A 27,234-nucleotide genomic window follows, 5' to 3' on the forward strand; every position below is an offset into this window, starting at 1 on the left:
AGACTTGGATCCAGGCTGAATCCTGATGCGTCCAGTAGGGGGGGGAATGAAAGCTGCATGGCCAAATATTACACTTGAAGTAAACGCTTCCGCATAACTAAATGTCCTATTCATAGATATACTGTTTTTATTTTTTTAGCTAAATATAAAAGCCAATTCAATGTATCAGAAAGTGAGTTTAAATATACACACACATGATGCACTCTTTCAGGGCCGCTGCTGCTGGCCAAAATGGTGCCCTAAGCAAAATTTCGCAGTGGTGCCCGGACAGAGGGACAAAAACACACAACATACATACAACATGTATTTAGACCTATATATAAATATGCATATAAACACTCATAGTTTTATTTACACAATCAAATCCTTACATTATAAAATAATAGTTTACATGTAAATAAACACTGACATGTCTTCTGCAGAAACATTCCCAATTTTAAACATTTACAAAAGGTAAGGAATAAACTCTCTTATCAAATATCAATGTCAAATATTTTGTTGCATTTTTCAAAATTCAGTATTTTATTTTAATACATTTGTGGCTGCTGTATTTTGTAGTTTATTTTGATACACTTTAAACTGAGGTATTTGGTATTTTATCTTAAAATACATTTCAATACATACAATTCCTGATTATAATCCTATGTTGTTAGCGTAAGGGGCCGGAGCGCGCGCAAGGGAAAATATGACCTCGCATGTTTTTTTTTTGCGTTCAACATAAAATGCATTTTTAAAATGATTTTCAAGAGTTGGCGGCACGGTGGCGCAGTAGGTGTCGCCTTGCAGCAAGAAGGTCTCTGGTTTGAGCCTCGGCTGGGTCAGTTGGCATTTCTGTGTGGAGTTTGCATGTTCTCCCAGCGTTCATGTAGGTTTCCTCCGGGGGGCTGCGGTTTCCCCCACAAGTATACAAAAACATGGGGTACAGGTGACTTGAGTAAGCTAAAACTGTCAGTAGTGACAATTGAATGAGTGTGAATGGATGTTTCCCAGTGGTTTGCAGCTGAAAGAGCATCTGCTCCGTAAAAACGTGCTGGATAAGTTGGCGGTTCATTCCGCTGTGGTGACCCCATATTAATAAAGAGACTAAGCTCAAAAGAAAATGAATGAATGAATTTCAAGAGTTCACCCTTAGCTGATGATTGATTATAAAGCGTGTTTGGCTTGCTGTCACGAAAGAAAGCCCTGAGCTCATAAGATCCTCGAGCCCTGGGCTCCCTCCCATTTGCAGGGTGAGAGGGGAGTTTAGGTAGATCTCGAGAACTCCTCCGCTGATAAGGCAAAAAAAAAGTGATTTAAAGGGGAAATGAAGCACTCAGTCAGGTTTACATTATTTTGTACATTGGATTCCACTTTAATAGTAATATATTTAACAAACTTGATTAATGAAACCATTTAGCAGAAAACGGCAACCGATGCCCTTCCAGCCGCAATCCAGTGCTGGGAAAACTATTCATTAAAAAATTAATCAAAAATCTAAATTTAATGTATTTAAAAAAACACTTTTGTTAATATTTTGGCTTTTTTAAAATTTATTTCATCCTTTTTTTAATCAGGAAAACCTCTTGAGATTTGTAATGTCTTTTTCCTGGATTAAATGTTATTAATGATGTATTAATGTCATCTAATGTTAATAATGTAATGCCCTCGCTGCTTTGACTGACAGATGTGCACATTATCCTGTCAGAGGTTTTGTGTGTGTGTGTGTGTGTGTGTTGAGCTCAGATGGACTGGAAGTAAGTGTGTATAATGATGAGCATCACCACATGACCACCTGTGCATTAACAAGCCTTCAGTTTAATTAGACACTGTTTAAGAAGCAATAATATTTTTATTTAACTGTTTTTGTTTACTTTTTGGTTGCTCTTTTCAGTTGTATATTTATTTTAGTAATTATTTATAGGATTATTAGTAAATATTATATTTTAAAATGTTAAAATAACATCTCATTTAAATGTGTATTAGTTATAAATATTACTTTTAGTTTGTGTTTCCTTTCATTTTATTTCAAAAAGCATTTTCCTTTTTTATTTTAATACAATTGTAGTGAGTTATGATTACTTTAAAATTAAAAGTTTTCATCTTCACACTTCAGAAATAACACACTACTGCTGACACCATATTTCAGCTCGACTTTAATAGGGTGCAGGTATTAATGTTAGTTTACAAACAGATATGAAAACACTGCATAGAAAATCTGTATCAACTGTTAACAGCATATAAACTGTATTAAATCACTTTATACATTTCACAAAACTACAAATCCTAATCTAAAAATGCTTATTAATGCACATGAATGCATTTCTTACATTCACGTCTGTTTGAAGTTAATTGCTTATAATTTTGTTTTTATAAAGCCTGTCAATAAAATAAATACTACAGACATTCTACAAAAATAGACTCATTTAAAGGGAGAAAAAGAGAACAAAAATCTAAACTAAACATTACATGTCGAGATGATAAATTCTAGTTATACATATACACTTATTGGCCACTTTATTAGGTACACCTTACTAGTACTGGGTTGGACCCCTTTTGCCTTCAGATCTGCCTCAATCCTTCATGGCAGAGATTGAAAAAGGTACTGGAAATATTTTGCTCCATATTGACATGATAGCATCACACAGTTGCTGCAGATTTGTCGGCTGCACATCCATAATGTGAATCTCCCGTTCCACCACATCCCAAAGCTGCTCTATTGGATTGATTTCTGGTGACTGTGGAGGCCATTTGAGTACTGTGAACTTATTGTCGTGTTCAAGAAACCAGTCTGAGATGATTGAGCTTTATGACATGGTGCGTTATCCTGCTGGAAGTAGCCATCAGAAGATGGAGACACTGTGCTCATAAAGGGATGGACATGGTCAGCAGCAATACTCAGGTAGGCTGTGGCGTTGATGCTCAATTGGTACTAATGGACCCAAAGTGTGCCAAGAAAATCTCCCCCACACCATTACATCAACACCACCAGCCTGAACCACTGATACAAGGCAGGATTGATCCATGTTTTTATATTGTTGATGCGAAATTCTGAGCCGAGCATCTGAATGTGTCAGCAGAAATGGAGACTTATCAGAGCAGGCAACGTTTCTCCAATCTTCTATTGTCCAGTTTTGGTGAGCCTGTGTGAAATCCCCTTTGTTCCCCATTCTGATGCTCGGTTTGTACTGCAGCAGATAGTCTGGACCATGCCTACATTGTGCTAGTTGCTGCCATGTGATTGGCAGATTTGAAACTTGCAGAATGAGCAGTTAGACAGGTGTACCTAATAAAGTGGCCGTGAGTGTGTGTGTGTATGTATAAAAGAATGTTTCTATATTAAGTGCTACCAAACATTATACTTCATCTCAAGAAATGAGACTTTTGTAAAACACAGAATATAAAGATTAAAATATTTTTTCTGATATTTATGATCATTTCTCTTATGAGGCTGTATATATATATATATATACTGCTACTAAATTATTGAAATTGTGGAAATATTGCATGGGTTTATATAGAGTTATATACTATTTACATAAATATTTATAGTTAAGAAATCAAAATTTGGTGAAATAAGGTAATCGCAACAAATAAAAACATTTGTTATTCTGACCAATTGTCATTTGCCAAAAAAACTAAGTGACAATATTTGTCAATATTTTAAAAAAGTGATCAGATCTTTATACAATAAAACATTAACATTTCATTCATCATATCACATATTTAATCGATGACGAGAAATATCAATTTCTTATTTTTCCCCAGAGCTAACTATATATATATATATATATATATATATATATATATATATATATATATATATATATATACATCCAATATACATACACACACACACATACACACACACATATATATATATATATATATATATATATATATATATATATATATATATATATTTATATAATAGACATGTAGAAAATATGTTAATACTGTTGTTTAACAGGAATGATTATCCTCTAACTGAATATTTTGGCCCTTGATGATGTTTTTTCTCCCTGTACATTCATTGTTTTATACACTTATAAAATGTTGTAATTTGACATTTACAAAACATTATTTTCTCCTACAGTAATTTATGTGCTTCTGTAAAAATGCATGTAGTTAGGTAATAGATAAATAGTTTTTTTCCTGTAGTAAAAAATAAAGGCCTTTCCTAAACATCCTCAATTATTATAAACCAGTAGGAAAATCTAAACGTCTTAATTCTCGATAAGAACTACAAACAACCTAAAACCGCTAATCAGAAAAAGTTGGAACAGTATGGAAAACACAAATAAACAAAGTAGTGAATTTTAAATTTACTCTGACATATTTCGTTGCAGACAATAAGACAAACATTATTTAATGTGTTCCTCATGATTATTATTATTTTTTCCTAAATAAACATGTTTTCCAATTTTGGAAAGGCCCCGTTTACACTAGTGCGTTTTAGATCAAAAACGATCCGCGTCCACACAAGCGTTTCACCTAGCATTTCTGAACATATGTCCGTCCACACTACGCCACCAAAAACGTATATCACGTGACCATTCGCGCACTCTGGGCATGCGCGTTCTAGTATAAACAGGAAGCATGCGTCTCACTCTGCATTTGGTTATTGTTAGTCAACAAACGCCGGTTGAACAATGAACGAGATTACAAAGAAAGCACGAGAGGTCTTTTGTGGACAGACGACGAGGTCGAGTTGTTACTAAACGTAACAAATGAATAACTGCACAATGGCATCTAAAACAGACAATAGAGCAAACAACACTCCCATTTCTGTGTCCGGTGTAGTGTAGACGGATGGCATAATTGTAGCAAAACTTCAAACTAAATTGTATTAGTGTAAACGGGGCCTAAGCTGAACCGTGATCTACGACCCCTCAGGCGACGCTGCATCAAGAATTCTTCTTCATCTATAAGCCTGCGGCAAACCTTTGTCAAGTATCACAATATAAAGTTACGTCCACAAATGACAGTGAAAACTGTACTGTGCCAAAAGAAAGCCCTATGTTAACAGTGTCCAGAAGCGCCGTCGACTTTTCTGGGCTCTGAGGCATCTGGGATGGACCATCACACAGTGGAGACCTGTACTGTAGTCAGATGATTCAGTATTTCAGGTTTTTTTTTTGGGAGAAATAGACAATTTGTGCTCCGGACAAAAGAAGAAAAGGATCATCCAGAGTGCTACCAGCCACAAGTCTAAAAGCCAGGGTCACGGTATGGTGTCGGTACCCTTGGCGAAGGTAACCTGCACTTTTGTGATGCTCCATTAACGCTGAAAAGTACAGAGAGATTTTGAAGCATAATATGCTGCCTTCTTGTCCAGGGATGCTCATGCATATTTCAACAAGACAATGCAAAACCAGGGTGACACGGTGGCTCAGGGGTTAGCACTGTGGATTCACAGCAAGAAGGTTGCTGGTTCGAGTCCTGGCTGGGTCAGTTGGCATTTCTGTGTGGAGTTTGCATGTTCTCCCCGTGTTGGCGTGGGTTTCCTCCAGGTGCTCCGGTTTCCCCCACAGTCCAAACACATGCGCTATAGGGGAATTGATGAACTAAATTGGCCATAGTGAATGAGTGTGTATGAATGTTTCCCAATACTTGATTATGGCTGGAAGGGCATCTGCTTTGAAAAAATATATGCTGAAACATTTGTCGGTTCATTCCATTGCGGTGACCTCTGATATAAAGACTAAGCCGAAGAAAAATTTATGAATGAATGCAAAACCACATTCTGCTCAACATACAAAGTTCTGCTGCGAAGAAAGAGGATGCAGGTACTTGAATGGCCTGCCTGCAGACCCGACCTGTCTCCAATAGAGAATGTGTGGTGCATTTTGAAATGGTAAATTCGACAACGAAGACGGTTGTACTGTACTGATGTCCACCTTAAAGCTTGTTTGCAGGAAGAATGGGACAAAGTTACACCTGAAACACTTCATCATTCCAGTCCCTAAACATCGCATGTGAAAAGGAATGGCAACATTACAAAGTTACAAATTTTCGGAAATGTGTTGCAAGAATTAAAATTGGACATATGGACATGAGGAACATCTTAAATAATGTTTGTTGTAATGTCAGTGATGAAATACAAGTCAAAGTCAATTAGAAATCACAACTTATTTTTTTCTTTTTTAGTTATGTTGGTGTTTGTGTTCCTCAGCAGTGTTTGAGCTCCTCTGCAGTGTTTGTGTGGTTGGTGTTTGTGTTACTCTGCAGTGTTTGTGTTACTGTGCTCCTCTCGGACAGCAGATCTTGTTTTCCTCCTGCAGAAGGCATATAGAGCGGCGATGGGGACGCAGCTGAGTGATGAAACCAGCAGCAGAGCGATGAACACCTGTCCGTATATCGGATACTCCTTCACCACTGATTTACCCTGACACACAACAACACACACACAAATATCAGCACAATATCACTACTGTAACAGTGAAATGCTCGTGCTACTCTGACATGTGTTTTAGTGTTTTAATTTGGCATTGAATTGATTTCATACAGTAAATATTTTATTGGTTTTATTTGTGCATTTGGCACTGGTGTTTGTGTGGTTGTGATGGTGTTTATGTGGTCAGTTTTTGTGTGGTTGTGGAGGTGTTTTTGTAGATGTGGTGTTGTTAATCTGATGGCATAGTGTGTAGTGATGGTGTTTGTGTGGTTGTAATGGTGTTTGTTGTGATGTTTGTGTGGTTGTGTTTATATGGTTGTTTTTGTGTGGTTGGTGTTTGTGTGGTTGTGATGGTGTTTATGTGGTCAGTTTTTGTGTGGTCGTGGAGATGGTTTTGTAGATGTGGTGGTGTTAATGTGATGGTGTAGTGATGGTGTTTGTGTGGTTGTGATGGTTTGTTGTGATGTTTGTGTGGTTGTGTTTATATGGTTGTTTTTGTGTGGTTGTGATGGTGTTTATGTGGTCAGTTTTTGTGTGGTAGTGGAGATGGTTTTATAGATGTGGTTGTGTTAATGTAATGGTGTAGTGATGGTGTTTGTGTGGTTGTAATGGTGTTTGTTGTGATGTTTGTGTGGTTGTGTTTATATGGTTGTTTTTGTGTGGTTAGTGTTTGTGTGGTTGTGATGGTGTTTATGTGGTCAGTTTTTGTGTGGTCGTGGAGATGGTTTTGTAGATGTGGTGGTGTTAATGTGATGGTGTAGTGATGGTGTTTGTGTGGTTGTGATGGTGTTTGTGGGGTTGTGTTTATATGGTTGTTATTGTGTGGTTGTGATGGTGTAGATGTGGTCAGTTTTTGTGTGGTCGTGGAGGTGTTTTTGTAGATGTGGTGTTGTTAATGTGATGGCATAGTGTGTAGTGATGGTGTTTGTGTGGTTGTGATGGTGTTTGTTGTGATGTTTGTGTGGTTGTGTTTATATGGTTGTTTTTGTGTGGTTGTGATGGTGTTTGTGGTCAGTTTTTGTGTGGTTGTGGAGGTGTTTTTGTAGATGTGGTGTTGTTAATGTGATGGCGTAGTGTGTAGTGATGGTGTTTGTGTGGTTGTGATGGTGTTTGTTGTGATGTTTGTGTGGTTGTGTTTATATGGTTGTTTTTGTGTGGTTGTGATGGTGTTTATGTGGTCAGTTTTTGTGTGGTCGTGGAGGTGTTTTTATAGATGTGGTGGTGTTAATGTGATGGTGTAGTGTGTAGTGATGGTGTTTGTGTGGTTGTGATGGTGTTTGTTGTGATGTTTGTGTGGTTGTGTTTATATGTTTGTTTTTGTGTGGTTGTGATGTTGTTTATGTGGTCAGTTTTTGTGTGGTCGTGGAGATGGTTTTGTAGATGTGGTGGTGTTAATGTGATTGTATAGTGATGGTGTTTGTGTGGTTGTGATGGTGTTTGTTGTGATGTTTGTGTGGTTGTGTTTATATGGTTGTTTTTGTGTGGTTGGTGTTTGTGGGGTTGTGGTGGTGTTTTTGTAGTTGTGTTTGTGTGGTCTGGGTTTGTGGTTTGGGTGGTGGTGTTTGTGTAGTTTTGTTTATGTGGTCGGTGTTTATTGAGGCAATTTTTGTGGTCTGTGTTTGTGTTGTTTGTGCATTTGTTTTTGTGCAGTCAGTGTTTTGTTAGGTTGTGGTGGTGTTTATGTTCTCAATGTTTATTTGGTTGTAATAGTTTTTGTGTTGTTGTTGTTTTTATGGTTAGTGTTTGGGGGGTTGTGTTTGTGTGGTTGGTGTTTGTGTAGTTGTGGTTGGTGATTGTATGGTTGTGGTGGTGTTTGTGTGGTTAGTATTTGTGTGGCTGTGTTGGTGTGGGTAGTGTTTTGGTGGTGTTTGTGTGGTTGTGGTGGGTTTATGTCATTTTTGTGGGGTTGTTTTTTGTGTGGTTGTGTTTCTGTGTTTTTTGCTTGTGTTTGGTGCTGGTGTTTGGGTGGTGACTGTTTGTTATTAGTACTAGTGTTTGTATGTGGTTGGTGCAGATGTTTGTGTGGTGTTTATGTTTATGTGTGGTTGGTGTTTGTGTAGTTGTAGTTGGTGTTTGTTGTTGTGTGGTCTGTGTTTGTGTTGGTGATTTTTGTGGTCTTTGTTTATGGTTGGTGTTTGAGGTATGTGGTGGTGTTTTGTGTGGTTGATGTTTGTGTGGTTGTGGTGGTGTTTATGTCATTGTTTTTGTGGGGTTGGTGTTTGTGTGGTTGTATTTGTGTGTTTGGTGCTGGTGTTTGTGTGGCAACTGTTTGTTATTATTATTGGTGTTTGTATGGTTGTTGCAGATGTTTGTGTGGTGTTAATGTGTGGTTGGTGTTTGTGTTTGGTGCTCGTGTTTGTGTGGTTACTGCTTGTTTGTTTTTAGTACTGGTGTTTGTGTGGTTGGTGCAGATGCTTGTTTGGTGTTTGTGTGTGGTTGGTGTTTGTGTAATTGTGTTTGTGTGGTTGGTGTTTGTGTAGTTGTAGTTGGTATTTGTGGTTGTGGTGGTGTTTGTGTAGTTCTGATGCTGTTTTGCTAGGTGTATTTATGTGGTTGTTGTTCGGTTGTGTTTGTGTGGTTGTGGTGATGGTGGTGGTGGTGGTGTTTATGTGGTTGTTTTTGAGTGGTTAATGTTTGTGAAGTTGTGTTTGTGTAGCTGTGATGGTGATGGTGTTTTTGTGGTGGTGTTTATGTGGTTGTGTTGGCATTTGTGTGTTTGGTAATGATGCTTTTATCAGTTGTTTATGTGGTAAGGGTTTAAGTGTTATTATGTTTATTTTGAAATGATTTATTGTTATTGTGTGTATGCGTATGTATGTGTGTGTGTTTATATATATAAATGTCTGATCTCTCCAGTAATTGTGTAGTTTGTTTGTTTGTGTAGTAGTTTTGTGCTATTCACCATGTGTTTGTCCCAGGCCTGGTATGTTGGCGCTCCACCCTGTATGTAGTTGATGATGTAGAAGATGAAGAGGCAGAGCAGCAGCAGTGGACTGACCAGCGCCCACATCAGCTTCAGGTACCAGTGCGGACGGTGACCCAGCATGTCCTCGATGTCCTTCTCAAACCTGAAAAACACAAATTACACACAAACATGTGAGTGAGCGTCAAGCGTAAGTGAGCCAATGCAAACCCGCGAATAGACATTCTGCGGCGCGAAATGCGCGTTAACCAATCAGGAGCTTGCTCTTGCTCTTATGACGTATCGACTGTTGTAGGTTTCCCGTGGGTTAGCCAAATTAACAATAGGTTAAGCCGGAATATTAATAACTAATAATAACTTGTTATTATTGATCATTGATATTCATAAGCTGAGCTAATTTCACTACACAAGCATGAATTTTGAGTGAGATTTGTTGACCTTTTGAGGCCGTAGACGTAGCAGACGCTGATGACTTCGATGAAGACGATGAAGAGCAGAGACAGAGTTGCTGCATACTCGTTAAATATCGTGAACCAGTAGTTTCCAGAGGGGCTGGTGAAGCCCAAACCCAGCAGCAAACACAGCAGACAGACCAGACCTGGATCACCAAAACACACAGTCACTAACCAGAGTGAAAACACACACACTCGCTCAGACTATAAGTGAGCCCCTTCTCTACACACATGCTCACCGTTGATGGTTTCATTGCTCAGTGTTCTGGACAGGACTTTAATGTCTGCCAGTGGTGTGATGATGGCGGTCACGTTTCCCAGCATGCTCCCCATTCCCAGCAGCAGCAGCATGAGGAAGTACAGCACGGACCAGAGCTGAGGAACTGGCATGTTTTTGATGGCCTCGCTGTACACGATAAATGCCAGACCTGTGCCCTCCACCGCCTGCAGACACAACAACCACCATATACAAGTATAACTACACACTTGGGACAAAAATAAAAACACAAGTGCGAATACTTGGTAACTATAGTGTGCAGAGAGAATGGTGCAGGTAGTGATGTGATAGGGTGGGGTGTGTAAGGTGATGTGGGTAATGATGTGATATGGTAGTGATGTGTTGGGTGATGTAGTTTGTGATTTTCGTAATGATGTGGTAGTGATTTTAGGCTGGTATGGGTTGTGATGTAGTGATGTTAGGCTGGTGTGGGTAGTGATGTAGTGTTTTTAGGGTTGTGTGTGTTGATGTGATAGTGATATTAGTGTGGTGTGAGTATTAGGGTGGTAGTGATGTTAGAGTGGTGTGGTAGTGATGTTAGGGTGGTGTATGTAATGATGTGGTGGAAATGTTATGGCGGTGTGTGTTGATGTGGCAGTGATGTTAGTATGGTGTGGGTAGTGTTGTGGTATTGATGTTGGGGTGGTGTGTGTTGATGTGGTAGTGATGTTGTAGTGATATTAAGGTGGTTTGGGTAGTGATGTTAGGGTGGTTTGGGTAGTGATTTGGTTGTGATATTAGGGTGGTGTGTGTTGGTGTGGTAGTGACGTTAGTGTGGTGTGTGTAGTGATGTTAGGGTGGTGTGAGCAATGTTGTGGTAGTGATGTTAGGGTGGTGTAGGTACTGATTTAAATAGTGATGTTAGGGTAGTGTGGTAGTGATAGTCATGTGGTAGTGACGTTAGGCTGGTGTGGGTAGTGATGTAAGGGTGGCGTATGTAATGATGTGGTAGTGATGTTGGGGTGGTGTGTGTGTTAATGTGGTAGTGATGTTAGGGTGGTGTGTGTTGATGTGGCAGTGATATTAGTGTGGTGTGAGTTTTAATGTGGTATTGATATTAGAGTGGTGTGGTAGTGATGTTAGGGTGGTGTAAGTAGTGATGTGGTAGTGTGGTTAGGGTGGTGTAGGTAGTGATGTGGTAGTGTGGTTAGGGTGGTTTGTGTAGTGATGTGGTAGTAATGTTAGGGTGGTGTATGTAATGATGCGGTACTGATGTTAGGGGGCTGTGGGTAGTGATGTGGTAGTGATATTATTGTAGTGTGTGTAGTGATGCTAGGGTGGGGTGAGCAATGTTGTGGTAGTGATGTTAGAGTGGTGTAGGTACTGATTTAGATAGTGATGTTAGGGTTTTGTGGTAGTGATAATAATGTGGTAGTGATGTTATGGTACTGAGGGTAATGATGTGGTAGTGATGTTAGGGTGGTGTGTGTGTGCGTTGATGTGGTAGTGATGTTAGGGTGGTGTGTATGTGTTAATGTGGTTGTGATGTTAGGGTGGTGTGTTGATGTGGCAGTGATATTAGTGTGATGTGAGTTTTAATGTGGTATTGATATTAGAGTGGTGTGGTAGTGATGTTAGGGTAGTGTAGGTACTGATTTGGATAGTGATGTTAGGGTGGTGTGGTAGTGATAGTTATGTGGTAGTGATGTTAGGCTGGTGTGGGTAGTAATGTAAGGGTGGCATATGTAATGATGTGGTAGTGGTGCTAGAGTGGTGAGTGTGTGTTGATTTGGTAGTGATGTAAGGGGGGTGTGTGTGTTGATGTAGTAGTGATGTTATGGTGGTGTGTGTGTTAATGTGGTAGTGATGTTAGGGTGGTGTGTGTTGATGTGGCAGTGATATTAGTGTGATGTGAGTAGTGATGTTAGGGTGGGGTGAGCAATGTTGTGGTAGTGATGTTAGGGTGGTGTGCTAGTGATAGTGATGTGGTAGTGATGTTATGGTGCTGTGGGTAATGATGTGGTAGTGATGTTAGGGTGGTGTAGGTACTGATTTGGATAGTGATTTTAGGGTGGTATGGTAATGATAATGATGTGGTAGTGATGTTATGGTGCTGTGGGTAGTGATGTTAGGGTAGTGTAGGTACTGATTTGGACAGTGATGTTAGGGTGGTGTGGTAGTGATTTTATGGTTGTGTGGTTGTGATGTGGTATTGATAGCAATGTGGTAGTGATATTAGGGGTGTGTGAGTGATATGGTAATGATAGTAATGTGGTAGTAATGTTAGGGGTGTGTAGTAGTGATGTGGTATTCATATTAGGGGTATGTGGTGGTGATGTTAGGGTGGTGTTGTAGTGATGTAGTAGTCATATTAGGGGTGTGTGGTAATGATGTGGTAGTGATGTTAGGGGTGTGTAGTAGTGATGTGGTGTTCATATTAGGGGTGTGTGGTAGTGACGTTAGGTTGTTGTGGTAGTGATGTGGTAGTCATATTAGGGGTGTGTGGTAATGATGTGGTAGTGATGTTAGGGGTGTGTAGTAGTGATGTGGTGTTCATATTAGGGGTGTGTGGTAGTGACGTTAGGTTGTTGTGGTAGTGATGTGGTAGTCATATTAGGGGTGTGTGGTAGTGATGTTAGGTTGTTGTGGTAGTAATGTGGTAGTAATGTTAGGGGTGTGTAGTAGTGATGTGGTATTCATATTAGGGGTATGTGGTGGTGATGTTAGGGTGGTGTTGTAGTGATGTGGTAGTCATATTAGGGGTGTGTGGTAATGATGTGGTAGTGATGTTAGGGGTGTGTAGTAGTGATGTGGTGTTCATAATAGGGGTGTGTGGTAGTGACGTTAGGTTGTTGTGGTAGTTATGTGGTAGTCATATTAGGGGTGTGTGGTAGTGATGTTAGGGTGGTGTGATAGTGATGTGGTAATCATATTAGGGGTATGTGGTAATGATAGTGATGTGATAGTGATGTTAGTGATGTGGGGTAGTGATGTGTTCAGGGGTGCCGCTGGCCGCCACGAGCCCTCTGACAAGCTGAAAGTGAAGAGGAGGGTGGGTGGTGGTAGATTGCGGATGAAAGTGAAGAGCGGGGGTGGAGGGTGGGGTGTCGGCGTAATGGAGGGATGGAGTGGGGTTGGGGGTGGTGATTGGCGTGGTGCGTTTACAGTGTCCAGTTCCGCCTCCAGACTGCAGTCCTGGATCTTGTCAGTGATGGTGCTGAAGGTGTCAGGATGAGTGCTGTTCAGTTGACTGATCCACGCCGTCACATTCTCAACACTGATGGTCTCCTCCGACAGATCGAATGTGTTAAGCAGCAGCAGCCTGTTTCTGCAGCACAAACCACAGAAAACATTGACAAACCAGTCTGATCTGAGCCGAAAACAATCTGGTATTAGAAAACACATCCTAATCATATCATTACCGTTACATTAGATACTTCTTTTCATTTCTGAAATAAATATATGTGATGAGGTTCTATTATTACTTATCACTATACAGAAAAAAAAACATGATGGCTGTATACAGTAATATAACGAACATCATTTTCTCTCTGTGTAGTTCTGTAAATAATTGAATAATAGTTTCCACAGACGTCAGTTCACTGAATGAGTCTTCAAAGGAAACAAGCTTAACAATAAGCTCAGGTTGTAAAATCAGCCGTTTAATGTTTGCAGGGAGTGTGTTTGTGCATCTCAGATGTCCTCACCGCTCCAGACAGCTCTCGTAGTTGAAGGTGGCTTTGAAGCCGTAGATGGCGAAGGTTACGACGCTGGCGAATATAGACGTGCCGCTGTTTATGAGTGAAACTGCGATCGCCTGCTTCTCAAAGTCATTATGATGATGATTATAGCTGGAGAAGGCGATCAGAGAGCCGAAGCCCAGACCCAGAGAGAAGAAGATCTGAGTCGCAGCGTTTATCCACGTCTGAGGATTCGCCAGCTGCTCCAACTGAACACACACAAATCAAATCACTTTTATTGTCACATCATCAGCAGCACGTGTGAAACACACAGGTTATTCTACAGTTACACCCATGACATTAGACACATTTGTTATGTTTGTTAAAGCTAATCAATCAATGATTAAATAAACTAACAGAGTGAGTGTTTACACAATAAACGCAAACAAAATAAAGGTTAAATAAATAATACCTGCATAAATTAATTGACACACACAGACACACACTAGTACAGCTATCTTTATGGGGACTCCTCATATCTGTAACGCTGTTTCCCACACTCGTTTTATTCACACCTAACCAATAACCAGCAGTAATGAGCAGAGCTGTTTCTCACTTTAGGTGTGAACATGTACTTGACTCCGTTCCAGGCCCCGTGCAGAGTCACTCCGCGGATCAGGTAGATGATCAGAACCACATACGGAAACGTGGCGGTGAAATACACAACCTGAGCAACAAAGAGTAAACCATGACACACTTACTTTAACCACATTATAGTCATAATAATAACAATATTTCGATGACTTTAGACATGATGCACACTTTTTTTGTAATAATTCAATGACCCAAGAGCACAAATATGTTTTTATGACGATAAATAAACATTCTTTGACATATTTAAACTAATATTTGTGTATGTGTGTGTGTGTGTATACAGTATTTATGTGTGCCTGTGTTTTAGTGTATATATCTGTATGTGTGGTTGAGTATGTGTGTGTGTGTGTGTGTATATGTTTCTGTTTGTACGTGTTTCTCTGTGTATGTGTGTATATTTGTCTGTGGATGTGTATCTATGTGTGTGTGTGTATTTGTTTCTTTGTGTGTGTGTGTGTGTGTATTTGTTTCTCTGTATGTGTGTGTTCCTCTCTGAATGCATGTGTTTGTGTGTATCTGTATGTGGGTGTGTGTGTCTCTTTGTATGTGTGTTTATGTATGTATGCATGTGTGTGTGTGTGTGTGTCTATATATGTGTATGTATCCATATGTGTGCCTGTGAGTGTGTTTCTGTATGTGTCTATATATATATATATACACACACAGACACACACACACACACACACACACACACACACACATACATACATACAGTGAGGTAATTAAGTATTTGATCCCCCTGTGATTTTTCAATATCTCCTACTTAGAAATCATGGAGGGGTCTACAATTTTTAGCATTGGTGCATTTCCACTGTAAGAGACAGAATCTAAAAATAAAAATCTGGAAATCAAATAGTATAATTTTTAAACAATTTATTTGTAAGTTACTGTGTCAAATAAGTATTTGATCGCTTGAGTCAAAAATGTTTAACATTTGGTACAGAAGCCCTTGTTAACAATTACAGAGGTCAAACGGTTCCTGTAGTTCTTCAGCAGGTTTGCACACACTGCAGGAGGGATTCTGGCACACTTCTTCATACAGATCTTCTCTAGAAGATCTTCTGGTTTTGGGCTGTCACTGAGCAACACAGAGATTAAGCTCCCTCCAAAGATTTTCTATTGGATTTAGGTTTGGAGACTGGCTAGGCCATTCCAGACCCTTGATATGCTTCTTGCAGAGCCACTCCTTGGTTTTACTGGTTGTGTGCTTTGGGTCATTGTCATGTTGGAAGACCCAGCCACGACCCATCTTTAATGCTCTGACTAAGGGAAGAAAGTTTTTGCCCAATATCTCACAGCACATGGCCCCGTTCATCCTCTCTTTTATCCAGTGCAGTCATCCTGTCCAGTGTGCAGATAAACACCCCCAGAGTATGATGCTTCCAGCCCCATGCTTCACTGTATGGATGGTATTATTGGGATAATACTCATCATTCTTCCTCCTCCAAACACGGCGAATGGAGTTAAGACCAAAAGTTCTACTTTGATCTCATCCGACCACAGGACTTTCTCCCATGACTCCTCTTGATCATCCAGATAATCCCTGGCAAACTTCAGACGGGCCTTGACATGGGCTGACTTAAGCAGGGGAACCTTCCTTGCGATGCCTGATTTTAAACTATGACGTCTTAATGTATTACTGATAGTAGCCTTGGAAACGGTGGTCCCAGCTCTCTTAACGACATTGACCAGCTCCTCCTGTGTAGTTCCTGGCTGATTCTTGACCATTCTTAGCATGATTGATACCCCACGAGGAGAGACCTTCAATGGGCCCCCAGTCGAAGGGACATTGACAGTCATTATTAGCCTCTTCCACTTTCTGTCAGCTGCTGCAACAGTTGTTCTTTTTTCACCAAGCTGCTTGGCAATTGCCCCGTAGCCCTTTCCAGCTTTGTGAAGGTCTACAATTTTGTCTCTTGTGTTTTTTGACAGCTCTTCGGTTTGCCCATGTTGCTACTTAGACTTTTGACTGATTGTGGGGTGCACAAGTGTCTTTATGACCGCTAACGACCTCAGAAAGGTGCTACTAAATTACAATCATGAGCAGAGTGTAGCTGGACTATTAAAAAGCTAAATAACCAACCCAAGCTCATTCTAAAACGTAGTCCCGCGGACGTTTCTGGAGACAGTGGAATACGCCCCGGGAGGTACGTACGGCTGCATTTTTTTTTTCAAGCGAACGCTATGGGGCGGTGTGACGCTGTTCCCTTTTGCGCTTGCCGGCCGACCGCTTACCTCCTTGTGGAGGGCTTCCCCGCTGCAACCCGTTTGTCCACTCAGCTCACCGTGTACGTCGACAGGCTTGAGATGCAGAGAGGAGTTGACCACGGCAATCGTTTTCGAGTCAGGGGAAGAGCAGTTCCAGCAATCAGGTAAGACAAAAACAGAATCCCAAAAATTAAGTGAACGAGTTTCGTAACAGGGAGAGAACGCGGTGAAATCCGAAAACGTGGTAGAAAAAAAAAATCAGGGCTTTTCTGGACAGCTTTTGTAAATTGTTGCTTTGGTTTAGGGAAGCGAGCGGGCGGGCGGGTCAATCGGTAAAATTGGTTGGGTTCAGGGAAGGAGGAGGGTGGGTCAGTCGATTAGCCGGTCGCGCAGTCAATCATCCGGTCAGTCAGACAGCGGCCTCTGGTGGGTTCACGCGAGAACAGCGCGGGCGCAAACTGCACTCGGGAGAGGTGTCTGAGATGGGATAAAGCACACAACAGCGGCCTCTCGCGGATTCGCAAAAACAAAAACTGCAGCCGTACGTACCCGCCGGGACGTATTCCGCGGTCTCCAGAAACGTCCGCGGGACTACGTTTCCACAATGAGCCTGGGTTGAAAATAACAGGTCTTTGAGGGTAAGAAATCTGGCTGAAAAGCAAGTGATCAAATACTTATTTGACACAGTAATTTACAAATAAATTGTTAAAAAATCATCCAAGGTGATTTCTGAATTTTATTTTTAGATTCTCACAGTGGAAATGGTGAAAATTCTAGATCCCTTTATGATTTCCAAGTAGGAGATATTAAAGAAATCACAAGGTGATCAAATACTTATTGACCTCACTGTATATGTGTGTGTGTCTGTGTTTCTGTATGTGTCTATATAGGTGTGTGTATGTGTTTGTATGTGTCTATCTGTGTGCATATGTGTAAGTCTCTGTATGTGGATCTCTACATGTGTTTGAGTATGTATGTGTGTGTGTGTGTGTGTGTGTGTGTGTGTGTGTGTGTGAGTACCACGCCAGTGGACTTGACTCCTCTGACGATGAACAAGTATACGATGACCCAGGCCAGCACCAGACAGAGCGCCTGGCCCATGTGCAGCCCGCCGCCGGTCTCCTCCATGGAGGATGAGATGTTGAGCGTCTCCCGGTAGAAGAAGAACTGCGTGGGTGAAGCCACTGCACACTCCTCCACAAACCCCGTCCGGTTACTGTTCACAGGACACTCAGCCCACAGCAGCACTGACTGAACAACAAACAGAGAAAAAACACAGGAAAAACTCTTACTTTAATAAAACTCTGCTCTTGAAGGTCTCGAAGTGCTGTGAAATGTGCGTTTTTATTCGATGTTTGACGTAATCTCAACTGCAACAAGAAGAGAGGGTGGGACACAGAGTAGCTCCTCCCCCTTTTAAAAAAATCAGCCAATTGCGTTTAGCTTTCTCACAGCTCTGCCAGTGAGAGTGGTTGAGCTCAAGTGCATCAAATGAAAAGCCAATGAGAAGAAGGGGGCGGGGCATGTCGACCACTACAGAGAGTAAATAATAATTTAATATTTTTAAGCAAAAACAATCATTTAATTAACTCTAGATTTTAATCACTAACATAAGTATGTCTTGTGTCAGTCACTGAAGCGTGCAGATTTTATGTGTGCACAGACCTGGAAGGAGTGGAAGAGGTACCAGAAGCTCCAGGCGTTGATGACGTTGTAATACAGACAGAGGTAGAGTGAAGTGATCACACTGGCCACACCTGAAACACAGACCATCAGCATCACCATCACAACCATCATCACCATCATTTGAATGTGTCCATGTTTGTGTGTGTGTGTGTTTGTTTGTATGTGTGTATATGTGTTTGTAAGTGTTTGTGTGTGTTTGTATATATGCGTTTGTGTGTATGTGTGTGCACATGAGCTGATCTGTTGTCTCTGTTTTCATACACTGCCAGACTCACCCAGGCCGCTCAGATACGGGCTGATGGAGCTCCAGGCGCCGATGCTGCCCAGACGCATCTTCTGCCCGATGGCGAGCTCCATGCAGAATAGAGGAATCCCCTCCAGCAGCAGCATGAGCAGGTACGGGATCAGAAAACCACCTGCGCACACACACAACACATGTACACAGGTAATTCAAATATTTTTTGTGTTAGTATCAATATCTGTACATTGACCAAGTTTAGTCATTTGTGATTCATGTTTTTTCCACATATTTATGCTTTTACTGACTTTTATTTAATATATCGTCTGGGCTGCTGTTAAATATTACCATCATCGCCATCATCATTATCATCATCATCACCACCACCATCATTACCATCATTCCCAACTTCATAATCACTAATATCATCACCATCGTCATCATCACCACCATCATCATCATTACATCATTAATTTGGCCACCATCATCACCATCATCATCACCACCACCATCATTACCATCATCCCCAACATCATAATCACTATTATCATCACCATCGTCATCATCACCACTATCAACATCATTACAACGTTAATTTTGCCACCATCATCACCATCATCATCATCACCACCATCATTACCATCATCCCCAACATCATAATCACTATTATCATCACCATCGTCATCATCCCCACCATCATCATCATTACATCATTAATTTGGCCACCATCATCACCATCATCATCACCACCACCATCATTACCATCATCCCCAACATCATAATCACTATTATCATCACCATCGTCATCATCCCCACCATCATCATCATTACATCATTAATTTGGCCACCATCATCACCATCATCATCACCACCACCATCATTACCATAATCCCCAACATCATAATCACTATTATCACCACCATCGTCATCATCACCACCATCATCATCATCATTACATCATTAATTTGGCCACCATCATCACCATCATCATCATCACCGCCATCATCATCACCGCCATCATCATTACCGTCATCACCACCATCATTACCATCATTCCCAACATCATAATCACTATTATCATCACCATTGTCATCATCACCACCATCATCATCATTACATCATTAATTTGGCCACCATCATCACCATCATCATCACCACCACCATCATTACCATCATCCCCAACATCATAATCACTATTATCATCACCATCGTCATCATCCCCACCATCATCATCATTACATCATTAATTTGGCCACCATCATCACCATCATCATCATCACCACCACCATCATTACCATCATCCCCAACATCATAATCACTATTATCATCACCATCGTCATCATCCCCACCATCATCATCATTACATCATTAATTTGGCCACCATCATCACCATCATCATCATCACCACCACCATCATTACCATCATCCCCAACATCATAATCACTATTATCATCACCATCGTCATCATCCCCACCATCATCATCATTACATCATTAATTTGGCCACCATCATCACCATCATCATCATCACCGCCATCATTACCATCATCCCCAATATCATAATCACTATTATCATCACCATCGTCATCATCACCACCATCATCATCATCATTACATCATTAATTTGGCCACCATCATCACCATCATCATCATCACCGCCATCATTACCATCATCCCCAATATCATAATCACTATTATCATCACCATCGTCATCATCACCACCATCATCATCATTACATCATTAATTTGGCCACCATCATCACCATCATCATCATCACCGCCATCATCATTACCGTCATCACCACCATCATTACCATCATTCTCAACATCATAATCACTATTATCATCACCATTGTCATCATCACCACCATCATCATCATTACATCATTAATTTGGCCACCATCATCATCATCACCACCATCATTACCATCATCCCCAACATCATAATCACTATTATCATCACCATCGTCATCATCACCACCATCATCATCATTACATCATTAATTTGGCCACCATCATCACCATTATCATCATCACTGCCATCATCATCACCGTCATCACTATCATCATTATCCCCACCACCATCACATCATCCTCGTCATCATCATCATCATCATTACCACTATCATCATCATCATCATCCCTACCATCACCATCATCTACCTCTATCATTAACATCACCACCATCATTACCATCATCATCATAACTGTTATCACCACCATCATCACCGCCAACATCACCATCATCCTCATCATCACCACCATCACCATCATCTACCACTATCATTAACATCCCCACCATAATTGCCATCGTCATCATCACCGTTATCACCACCGCCAACATCATCATCATCATCATCATCAGAACCATCATTATTACATCATCCCCATCTTCACCGTCATCACCACCATCATCATCATTATCATCATTACCATAATCAACGCCACTATCATAATCACCAAAATCATCATCATTACCATCATCACCACCATCATCATCACCATAATCAACATTATCACCATCATCATCGTCATCATCCACCACTATCATCATTACAATCATCACCATATTCACCACCATCAACATCATCATTACCATCATCATCATCATCACTGTTATCACCACCATCATCACCGTCAACATCACCATCATCCTCATCATCACCACCATCACCATCATCTACCACTATCATTAACATCCCCACCATAATTGCCATCGTCATCATCACCGTTATCACCACCGCCAACATCATCATCATCATCATCATCATCATCATCAGAACCATCATCATTACATCATCCCCATCTTCACCATCATCACCACCATCATCATCATTATCATCATTACCATAATCAACGCCACTATCATAATCACCAAAATCATCATCATCACCATCATCACCACCATCATCATCACCATAATCAACATTATCACCATCATCATCGTCATCATCCACCACTATCATCATTACAATCATCACCATATTCACCACCATCAACATCATCATTACCATCATCATCATCATCATCACTGTTATCACCACCATCATCACCGCCAACATCACCATCATCCTCATCATCACCACCATCACCATCATCTACCACTATCATTAACATCCCCACCATAATTGCCATCGTCATCATCACCGTTATCACCACCGCCAACATCATCATCATCATCATCATCATCATCATCAGAACCATCATCATTACATCATCCCCATCTTCACCATCATCACCACCATCATCATCATTATCATCATTACCATAATCAACGCCACTATCATAATCACCAAAATCATCATCATCACCATCATCACCACCATCATCATCACCATAATCAACATTATCACCATCATCATCGTCATCATCCACCAATATCATCATTACAATCATCACCATATTCACCACCATCAACATCATCATTACCATCATCATCACCATTACCACCATCATCACCGCCATCATCAACATCAACACAACCATCATCATCATCATTTTCGACAGTACAAACACCTTAAACTGCAGCACATGTTCTGTAATTTAACAGACTTATTTCTGTAGATATTGTTTCTCATACATCATATTAATACTAAAATGTCAATAAAAGTCACTTTGTTAAACTGTAGAGTTAAATTTTCAACATCACAAATGGACAGGGCTGAGATCAACATCCCATAATGCAATTCACAACCACAAATAAACAGTCACAAACACAACGCTACGCCACACAATCAGTCTTGTTATTAAAAAGTGCATGAAATCTAGATGTACAATGTGTGTGTGTGTGTTTTTTTTTTGCTAGCACACATTATTAGTCTTTAAGTAAACATGACATCTCCCTGCGTTAGCGTGGGTTTCCTCCGGGTGCTCCGGTTTCCCCTACAGTCCAAAGACATGCGGTACAGGTGAATTGGGTTGGCTAAATTGTCCGTAGTGTATGAGTGTGTGTGTGAATGTGTGTTTGTGCATAAAAACGTGCTGGATAAGTTTGCGGTTCATTCCACGGTGGCGACCCCAGATTAATAAAGTGACTAAGCCGACAAGAAAATGAATGAATGAATGAATAAACATGAAATCGAAACTAACACCAGACTCTTTCTTTTTTTTACTTTTCAAAGGTAAAAGTTGGCGCAATAAAGAGCAAAATCCCATAATGCAACTCAGAAGCATTAATAAATGGGGGAAATTAAAAACATGATCACGAAACACGTAAAGCTGCTAATTTATGCATATTTTGTTACAGTGTGAGTGTAAATATGTGAGTGTTTTGTCGGCTGAACTCTCTGTAATCCGCACAGAAGCAGGATTATGTGTGTAATAATGAGGACTTGTGAATAGTTTGAGGCTCTGACTGCGCATAACTTTACATCTGGACTTTGATCTGGTCAGAAAACGCTCAAAATAAATCCTCGAAGATGCTCTGAATGCATAACCAGAAGCACTTAACATGCAGAAATACAGGGAATATGGTGTGTTTAACTCCAAGAGCTGCTGTGTGTGTGTGTGTGTGTGTGTGTCTGTGTGTGTGTGTTGGGAATCTGAATGAAGCTCTCGCACCATAAAACCTTCAGTGACGCTTTAATGAGCAAAAACACAAACACTTTCTCTCAGCTCACTCTTATTTTAGCATCAGCTTTACTGTAGATTCATATTCATATCTAGAATACACCGTTATTTAGGTTATTACTGAGATATTAAGATATTTTCTTTATTTATGACACGTTGAAGTCAGAATTATTGGCCCCCCTGTTCGCCTTCCCAATTTCAGTTTAACAGAGAGCAGATTTCTTTAACACATTTCTAATCATAATAGTTTTAATAACTCATCTCTAATAACTGATTTATTTTATCTTTGCCATGATGACAGTACATAAAATTAGACTAGATATTCTTAAAGACACTAGTATACAGCTTTAAGTGACATTTAAAGGCTTAACTAGGCTAATTAAGGTAAAGTTAGGGTAATTAGGCAAGTCATTGTATAACAGTGGTTTGTTCTGGAGACTATCGGGAAAAATATAGCTTAAGGGGGCTAATAATATTGAGCTTAAAATGGCTTTAAAAAAAATAAAACTGCTTTTATTCAAGCCGAAATAAAACAAATAAGACTTTCTCCAGAAGAAAAAATATTATCAGACCTACTGTGAACATTTCCTGAATCTGTTCAACATCATTTGAGAAATATTTAAAAAAGAATTAAAATTCAAAGGGGGCACATAATTTTGACCTCAACTGTATGTTCTGGTTTGTTTTAACCCTTTGAAAGGCAGCATAACTGTAACCAAATTTAAAAAGTGTACTCAAACTCAGAGTGCAAGTTAAATGGTGGTAATTTTGTTGTGTGTTTGTATTTTTTTATTTAACCAAAATGAGAATTAGCTCTTTCCTTAGAAAGCATATCTATAAGAGATGGTTAAGTCTTTTTAAATTAAGTGATTTAACAAAGGAATTTATTAATCATCATGTTTTAAATATTGTATTTATAAAGTATGATTTATTCAATGCTTAAAAATTGCCACTAAAGTGCAAAATAATTTCTAACAAATATAAAAACAGTATAACTTTTTGGAATAATTAAATTAAAAAAATTATATAAATACATATATTCATTTATGTTCCTTTAGCTTAGCCCCTTTATTAATCAGGGGACAGCTCAGTGGAATGAACTGCCAACTTATCCAGTATTTTACACAGCGGATGCCATTCCAGCTGCAACCCAGAACTGGGAAACACCCATACACACTCATTCACACTCACACACTATAGCCAATTTAGTTAATCAATTCCCTATAGCGCATGTGTTTGGACTGTGGGAGAACGCAGGAAGAACATGCAAACTCCACACAGAAATGACAACTGACCCAGCCGGGACTCTTGTTGTGAGGCGACAACGCTGACCACTGAGCCACCGAGCCGCCCAGGAATACACATAAAATGTAATAATTAAATTAAATAAGAATAAGAAAATGATACAAATATAGCATCATTACAAAAAACAACAGCATCTGTTTCATTGTTTTCTTTTTTTTTTTTTTTTGCAAGACGTTCAGTAATCCTTAAGTCAAGTGAACACACACTTTTCTCTCTCATTTTCTTTCAGTTGTTTGTTCTTCGGCTCTCAGAGAAACAACAGCCCAACACTGTAAAAGCGACTAGTTGAGAACGTGATTAATCCATTGCCTTTACATGATTAAGTAAATTAACTATATGTATAATTATAGAAATCAAGTGTTAATTGAAGAAGAGTAAAGTGACTGTAACAGGTCTAAATTATGACAGAAACATTTAATTTTTTAAAGTAAACTCAACTTGTCATTTTTTAAGGCGATGAATTTTTCTCACTCTTCTTACCTCCTCCATGCATTTGGCAGAGGAATGGAAAACAGCAGAAAGCTACAATTAATTTTTTTTGTTTAAAACTTTTTTACTTAAGTGTTACTTCAAAACAAACAAACACACAAAAACTTAAACATGTCACTTCAGATAGCTTCCAAGGAAATAATTGTACTTTTTTCTCTTAGTTCACTTCATGAGATAAAATAACTCTAATAAAATTATATAGACAACTATAAAAATGATATATAATATATAATGTAACATATAAATTATAAAATGATATAAATTAATCAAAAGAAAAATTATATAAATGAATTCTAATACAATATAATAATTAATTAAATTATATATATATGTATATATATATATTTATATATATATATATATATATATATATATATATATATATATATATATATATATATATATATAATATTTATATATTTACACATTCATATATATATATTATATATAATTTTATTTTAGAATTTATGTTATATTATACATTTTAAATGAATTAAATAGTTTATAAATAGACTATTAAAGATTTTATACATAAATGGTATAAATTACAATTTATTTTTAAATATTTTATCTTATTTCATTCATTTTCCTTCGGCTTAGTCCCTTTATTCATCAGGGGTCACCCTAATATAAATACATAATGAAAATAAATGATGTTTTTTATCATTATAATTAAATTATCATAATAGCTAAATTTTCAGTATAAAAATCAATATAAAAAATTTAATTAAACCATTTAAAATTAAATACAATTAGTAATATATTTTGACTTTAATTACATTACATTTTGATTTATAAATTATATTTTAAATATTTAGATTAAAAAATAAAAATAAATAAATAAATAAATAAATAAATAATAATAATAATAATAATAATGTACTTTAAGCTACAAAAAATATTTTTGGTTGAAATCTTTACTGAAATGTTACTTCAAATAAAATAAATAAACATACTATTTAAATTAATGCAAATTATATATAAATACATAACATAGTATAGAAATGATAAATTAAAATTATATAAATTATTATAAATATACATTCATTTTCCTTCAGCTTAGACCCTTTATTCATCAGGGGTCGCCACAGCAGAATGAACTGCCAACTTATCCAGCATATGTTTTGCCCTTCCAACTGCAACCCAGTACTAGGAAACACCCATACACACTCATTCACACACTCACACACTGCGGCCAATTTAGTTCATCAATTCCCCTATAGCTCATGAGGGGGAAACCGAAGCACCTGGAGGAAACCCACGCCAACATGGGGAGAACATGCAAACTCCACACAGAAATGACAACTGCCCCAGCCGGGACTCGAAACAGCGACCTTCTTGCTGTGAGGCCACAGTGCTAACCACTGAGCCACCGTGTCACCCCTTTGTATTATTTATTTACACCAATATTATTATTATTATTACTATATTATTTATTTAAATGTTAAATAATTGTCTACGATACAAGTATTATTAAATTATTAAAGAAAATTGTACAAACTTGGCATCATCACAAAAATGCTATCAGTAACTCTCAGCTCAAGTGAACACACTCTTTTCCTCCTGTGGTTCAGTTGTTTGTTCTCCGGCTCTCAGAAAAACAACAGCGCAGCATTAATCTTCTTACCTCCTCCATGCATTTGGCAGAGGTATGGAAAACGCCAGACATTTCCGAGACCCACGGCATAAGAAACACAGGCCAGAACAAACTGCATGGGGTTGTCCCACGACGGACGCACGTCTTTACTCATGCTGGAGGATCTGGAGACACACACCAACACACACTCATACACTCACTGGAGCTCCAGGAGGAGTTTCAGTGGAGAAACACACGGGTCAATGTTCATATAACAGCCATAAACAAAGCTGAGGTAATTATTGTGCAGTTCTTTTTGACTGGCATGAATATTCATGATGCTGCAGGTTGTTGTCCAATCAGATTACTCGGAAATGATGAGAATGCCCCTCCCCCCTGGGCCACTGGTCAAGATTAATAAAATGAAAAGAAAAGAAAGTTAGACGTTGTATTGGGAAAGAGAAAAACAGAGGAGGAAGGAAAGAAAGAAAATTAAAAGAAACTAGGAGAAAAAAACAAGAAAGAAAAAAAGAAACAACAAAAGAAAGCAGAAAGAAAGAAAATGAAAAAAAGTTAAAAGAAAAACAATAAAAACAAAAAAGGAATTGAAAAAGAAAGAAAAAAAGTAAGAACGAAAGAAAGAAAATAAAAATATAACGAAAACAAAAGAAAGAAAGTAGAAAAAAGGAATGAAAGAAAGAAAAAAAGAACAAAAGAAATAAAATAAATAAATAGAACGAAAACATCATTCATTCATTCATTCATTCATTTTCTTGTCGGCTTACTCCCTTTATTAATTGGGGGTCGCCACAGCAGAATGAACCACCAACTTATCCAGCACATTTTTACGCAGCGGATGCCCTTC

The 27,234-nt window shown here is 38.9% G+C and overlaps 1 protein-coding gene across 3 annotated transcripts; it reads right to left on the reverse strand.

Annotated features, from left to right (window-relative positions):
• Nucleotides 1-2,119: 2,119 nt before the first annotated feature.
• slc6a20 (solute carrier family 6 member 20) lies at nucleotides 2,120-27,234 on the reverse strand. Of its 3 annotated transcripts, XR_015512121.1 has the most exons (12): nucleotides 26,421-27,234; nucleotides 18,469-18,609; nucleotides 18,173-18,264; nucleotides 17,528-17,758; nucleotides 14,262-14,372; nucleotides 13,673-13,914; nucleotides 13,131-13,293; nucleotides 9,988-10,192; nucleotides 9,735-9,894; nucleotides 9,276-9,441; nucleotides 5,564-6,364; nucleotides 2,120-3,286 (listed from the first exon to the last, which is right to left on the reverse strand). XR_015512121.1 is itself a non-coding variant. In XM_087288111.1 (11 exons), exons 1-11 carry the CDS (start codon nucleotides 26,542-26,544, stop codon nucleotides 6,197-6,199), a joined length of 1,803 nt encoding a protein of 600 aa, XP_087144237.1. In that variant the 5' UTR covers nucleotides 26,545-27,234; the 3' UTR covers nucleotides 4,287-6,196. The 3 variants fall into 3 exon arrangements, 2 of the variants coding, with proteins under 2 accessions (XP_087144237.1, XP_087144238.1); XM_087288111.1 differs by lacking the exon at nucleotides 2,120-3,286 and having other exon boundaries at nucleotides 4,287-6,364; XM_087288112.1 differs by lacking the exons at nucleotides 2,120-3,286; nucleotides 26,421-27,234 and adding an exon at nucleotides 24,785-24,816 and having other exon boundaries at nucleotides 4,287-6,364.

Source organism: Danio rerio, chromosome 16, assembly GCF_052040795.2.
Source record: "Danio rerio strain M-AB ecotype USA chromosome 16, GRCz13ab, whole genome shotgun sequence".
NCBI classification, from domain to species: domain Eukaryota; kingdom Metazoa; phylum Chordata; class Actinopteri; order Cypriniformes; family Danionidae; genus Danio; species Danio rerio.

What these genes read in the sequence shown, in the direction of transcription:
- slc6a20 (XM_087288111.1), bottom strand. Translation starts at nt 26,544, where the DNA reads ATGAGTAAAGACGTGCGTCCGTCGTGGGACAACCCCATGCAGTTTGTT. An exon ending in CTGCCAAATGCATGGAGGAG is followed by an intron (nt 18,610 to 26,420) that starts GTAAGAAGATTA and finishes GTGTGTGCGCAG; the next exon opens with GTGGTTTTCTGATCCCGTAC. An exon ending in CCCGTATCTGAGCGGCCTGG is followed by an intron (nt 18,265 to 18,468) that starts GTGAGTCTGGCA and finishes TCTGTGTTTCAG; the next exon opens with GTGTGGCCAGTGTGATCACT.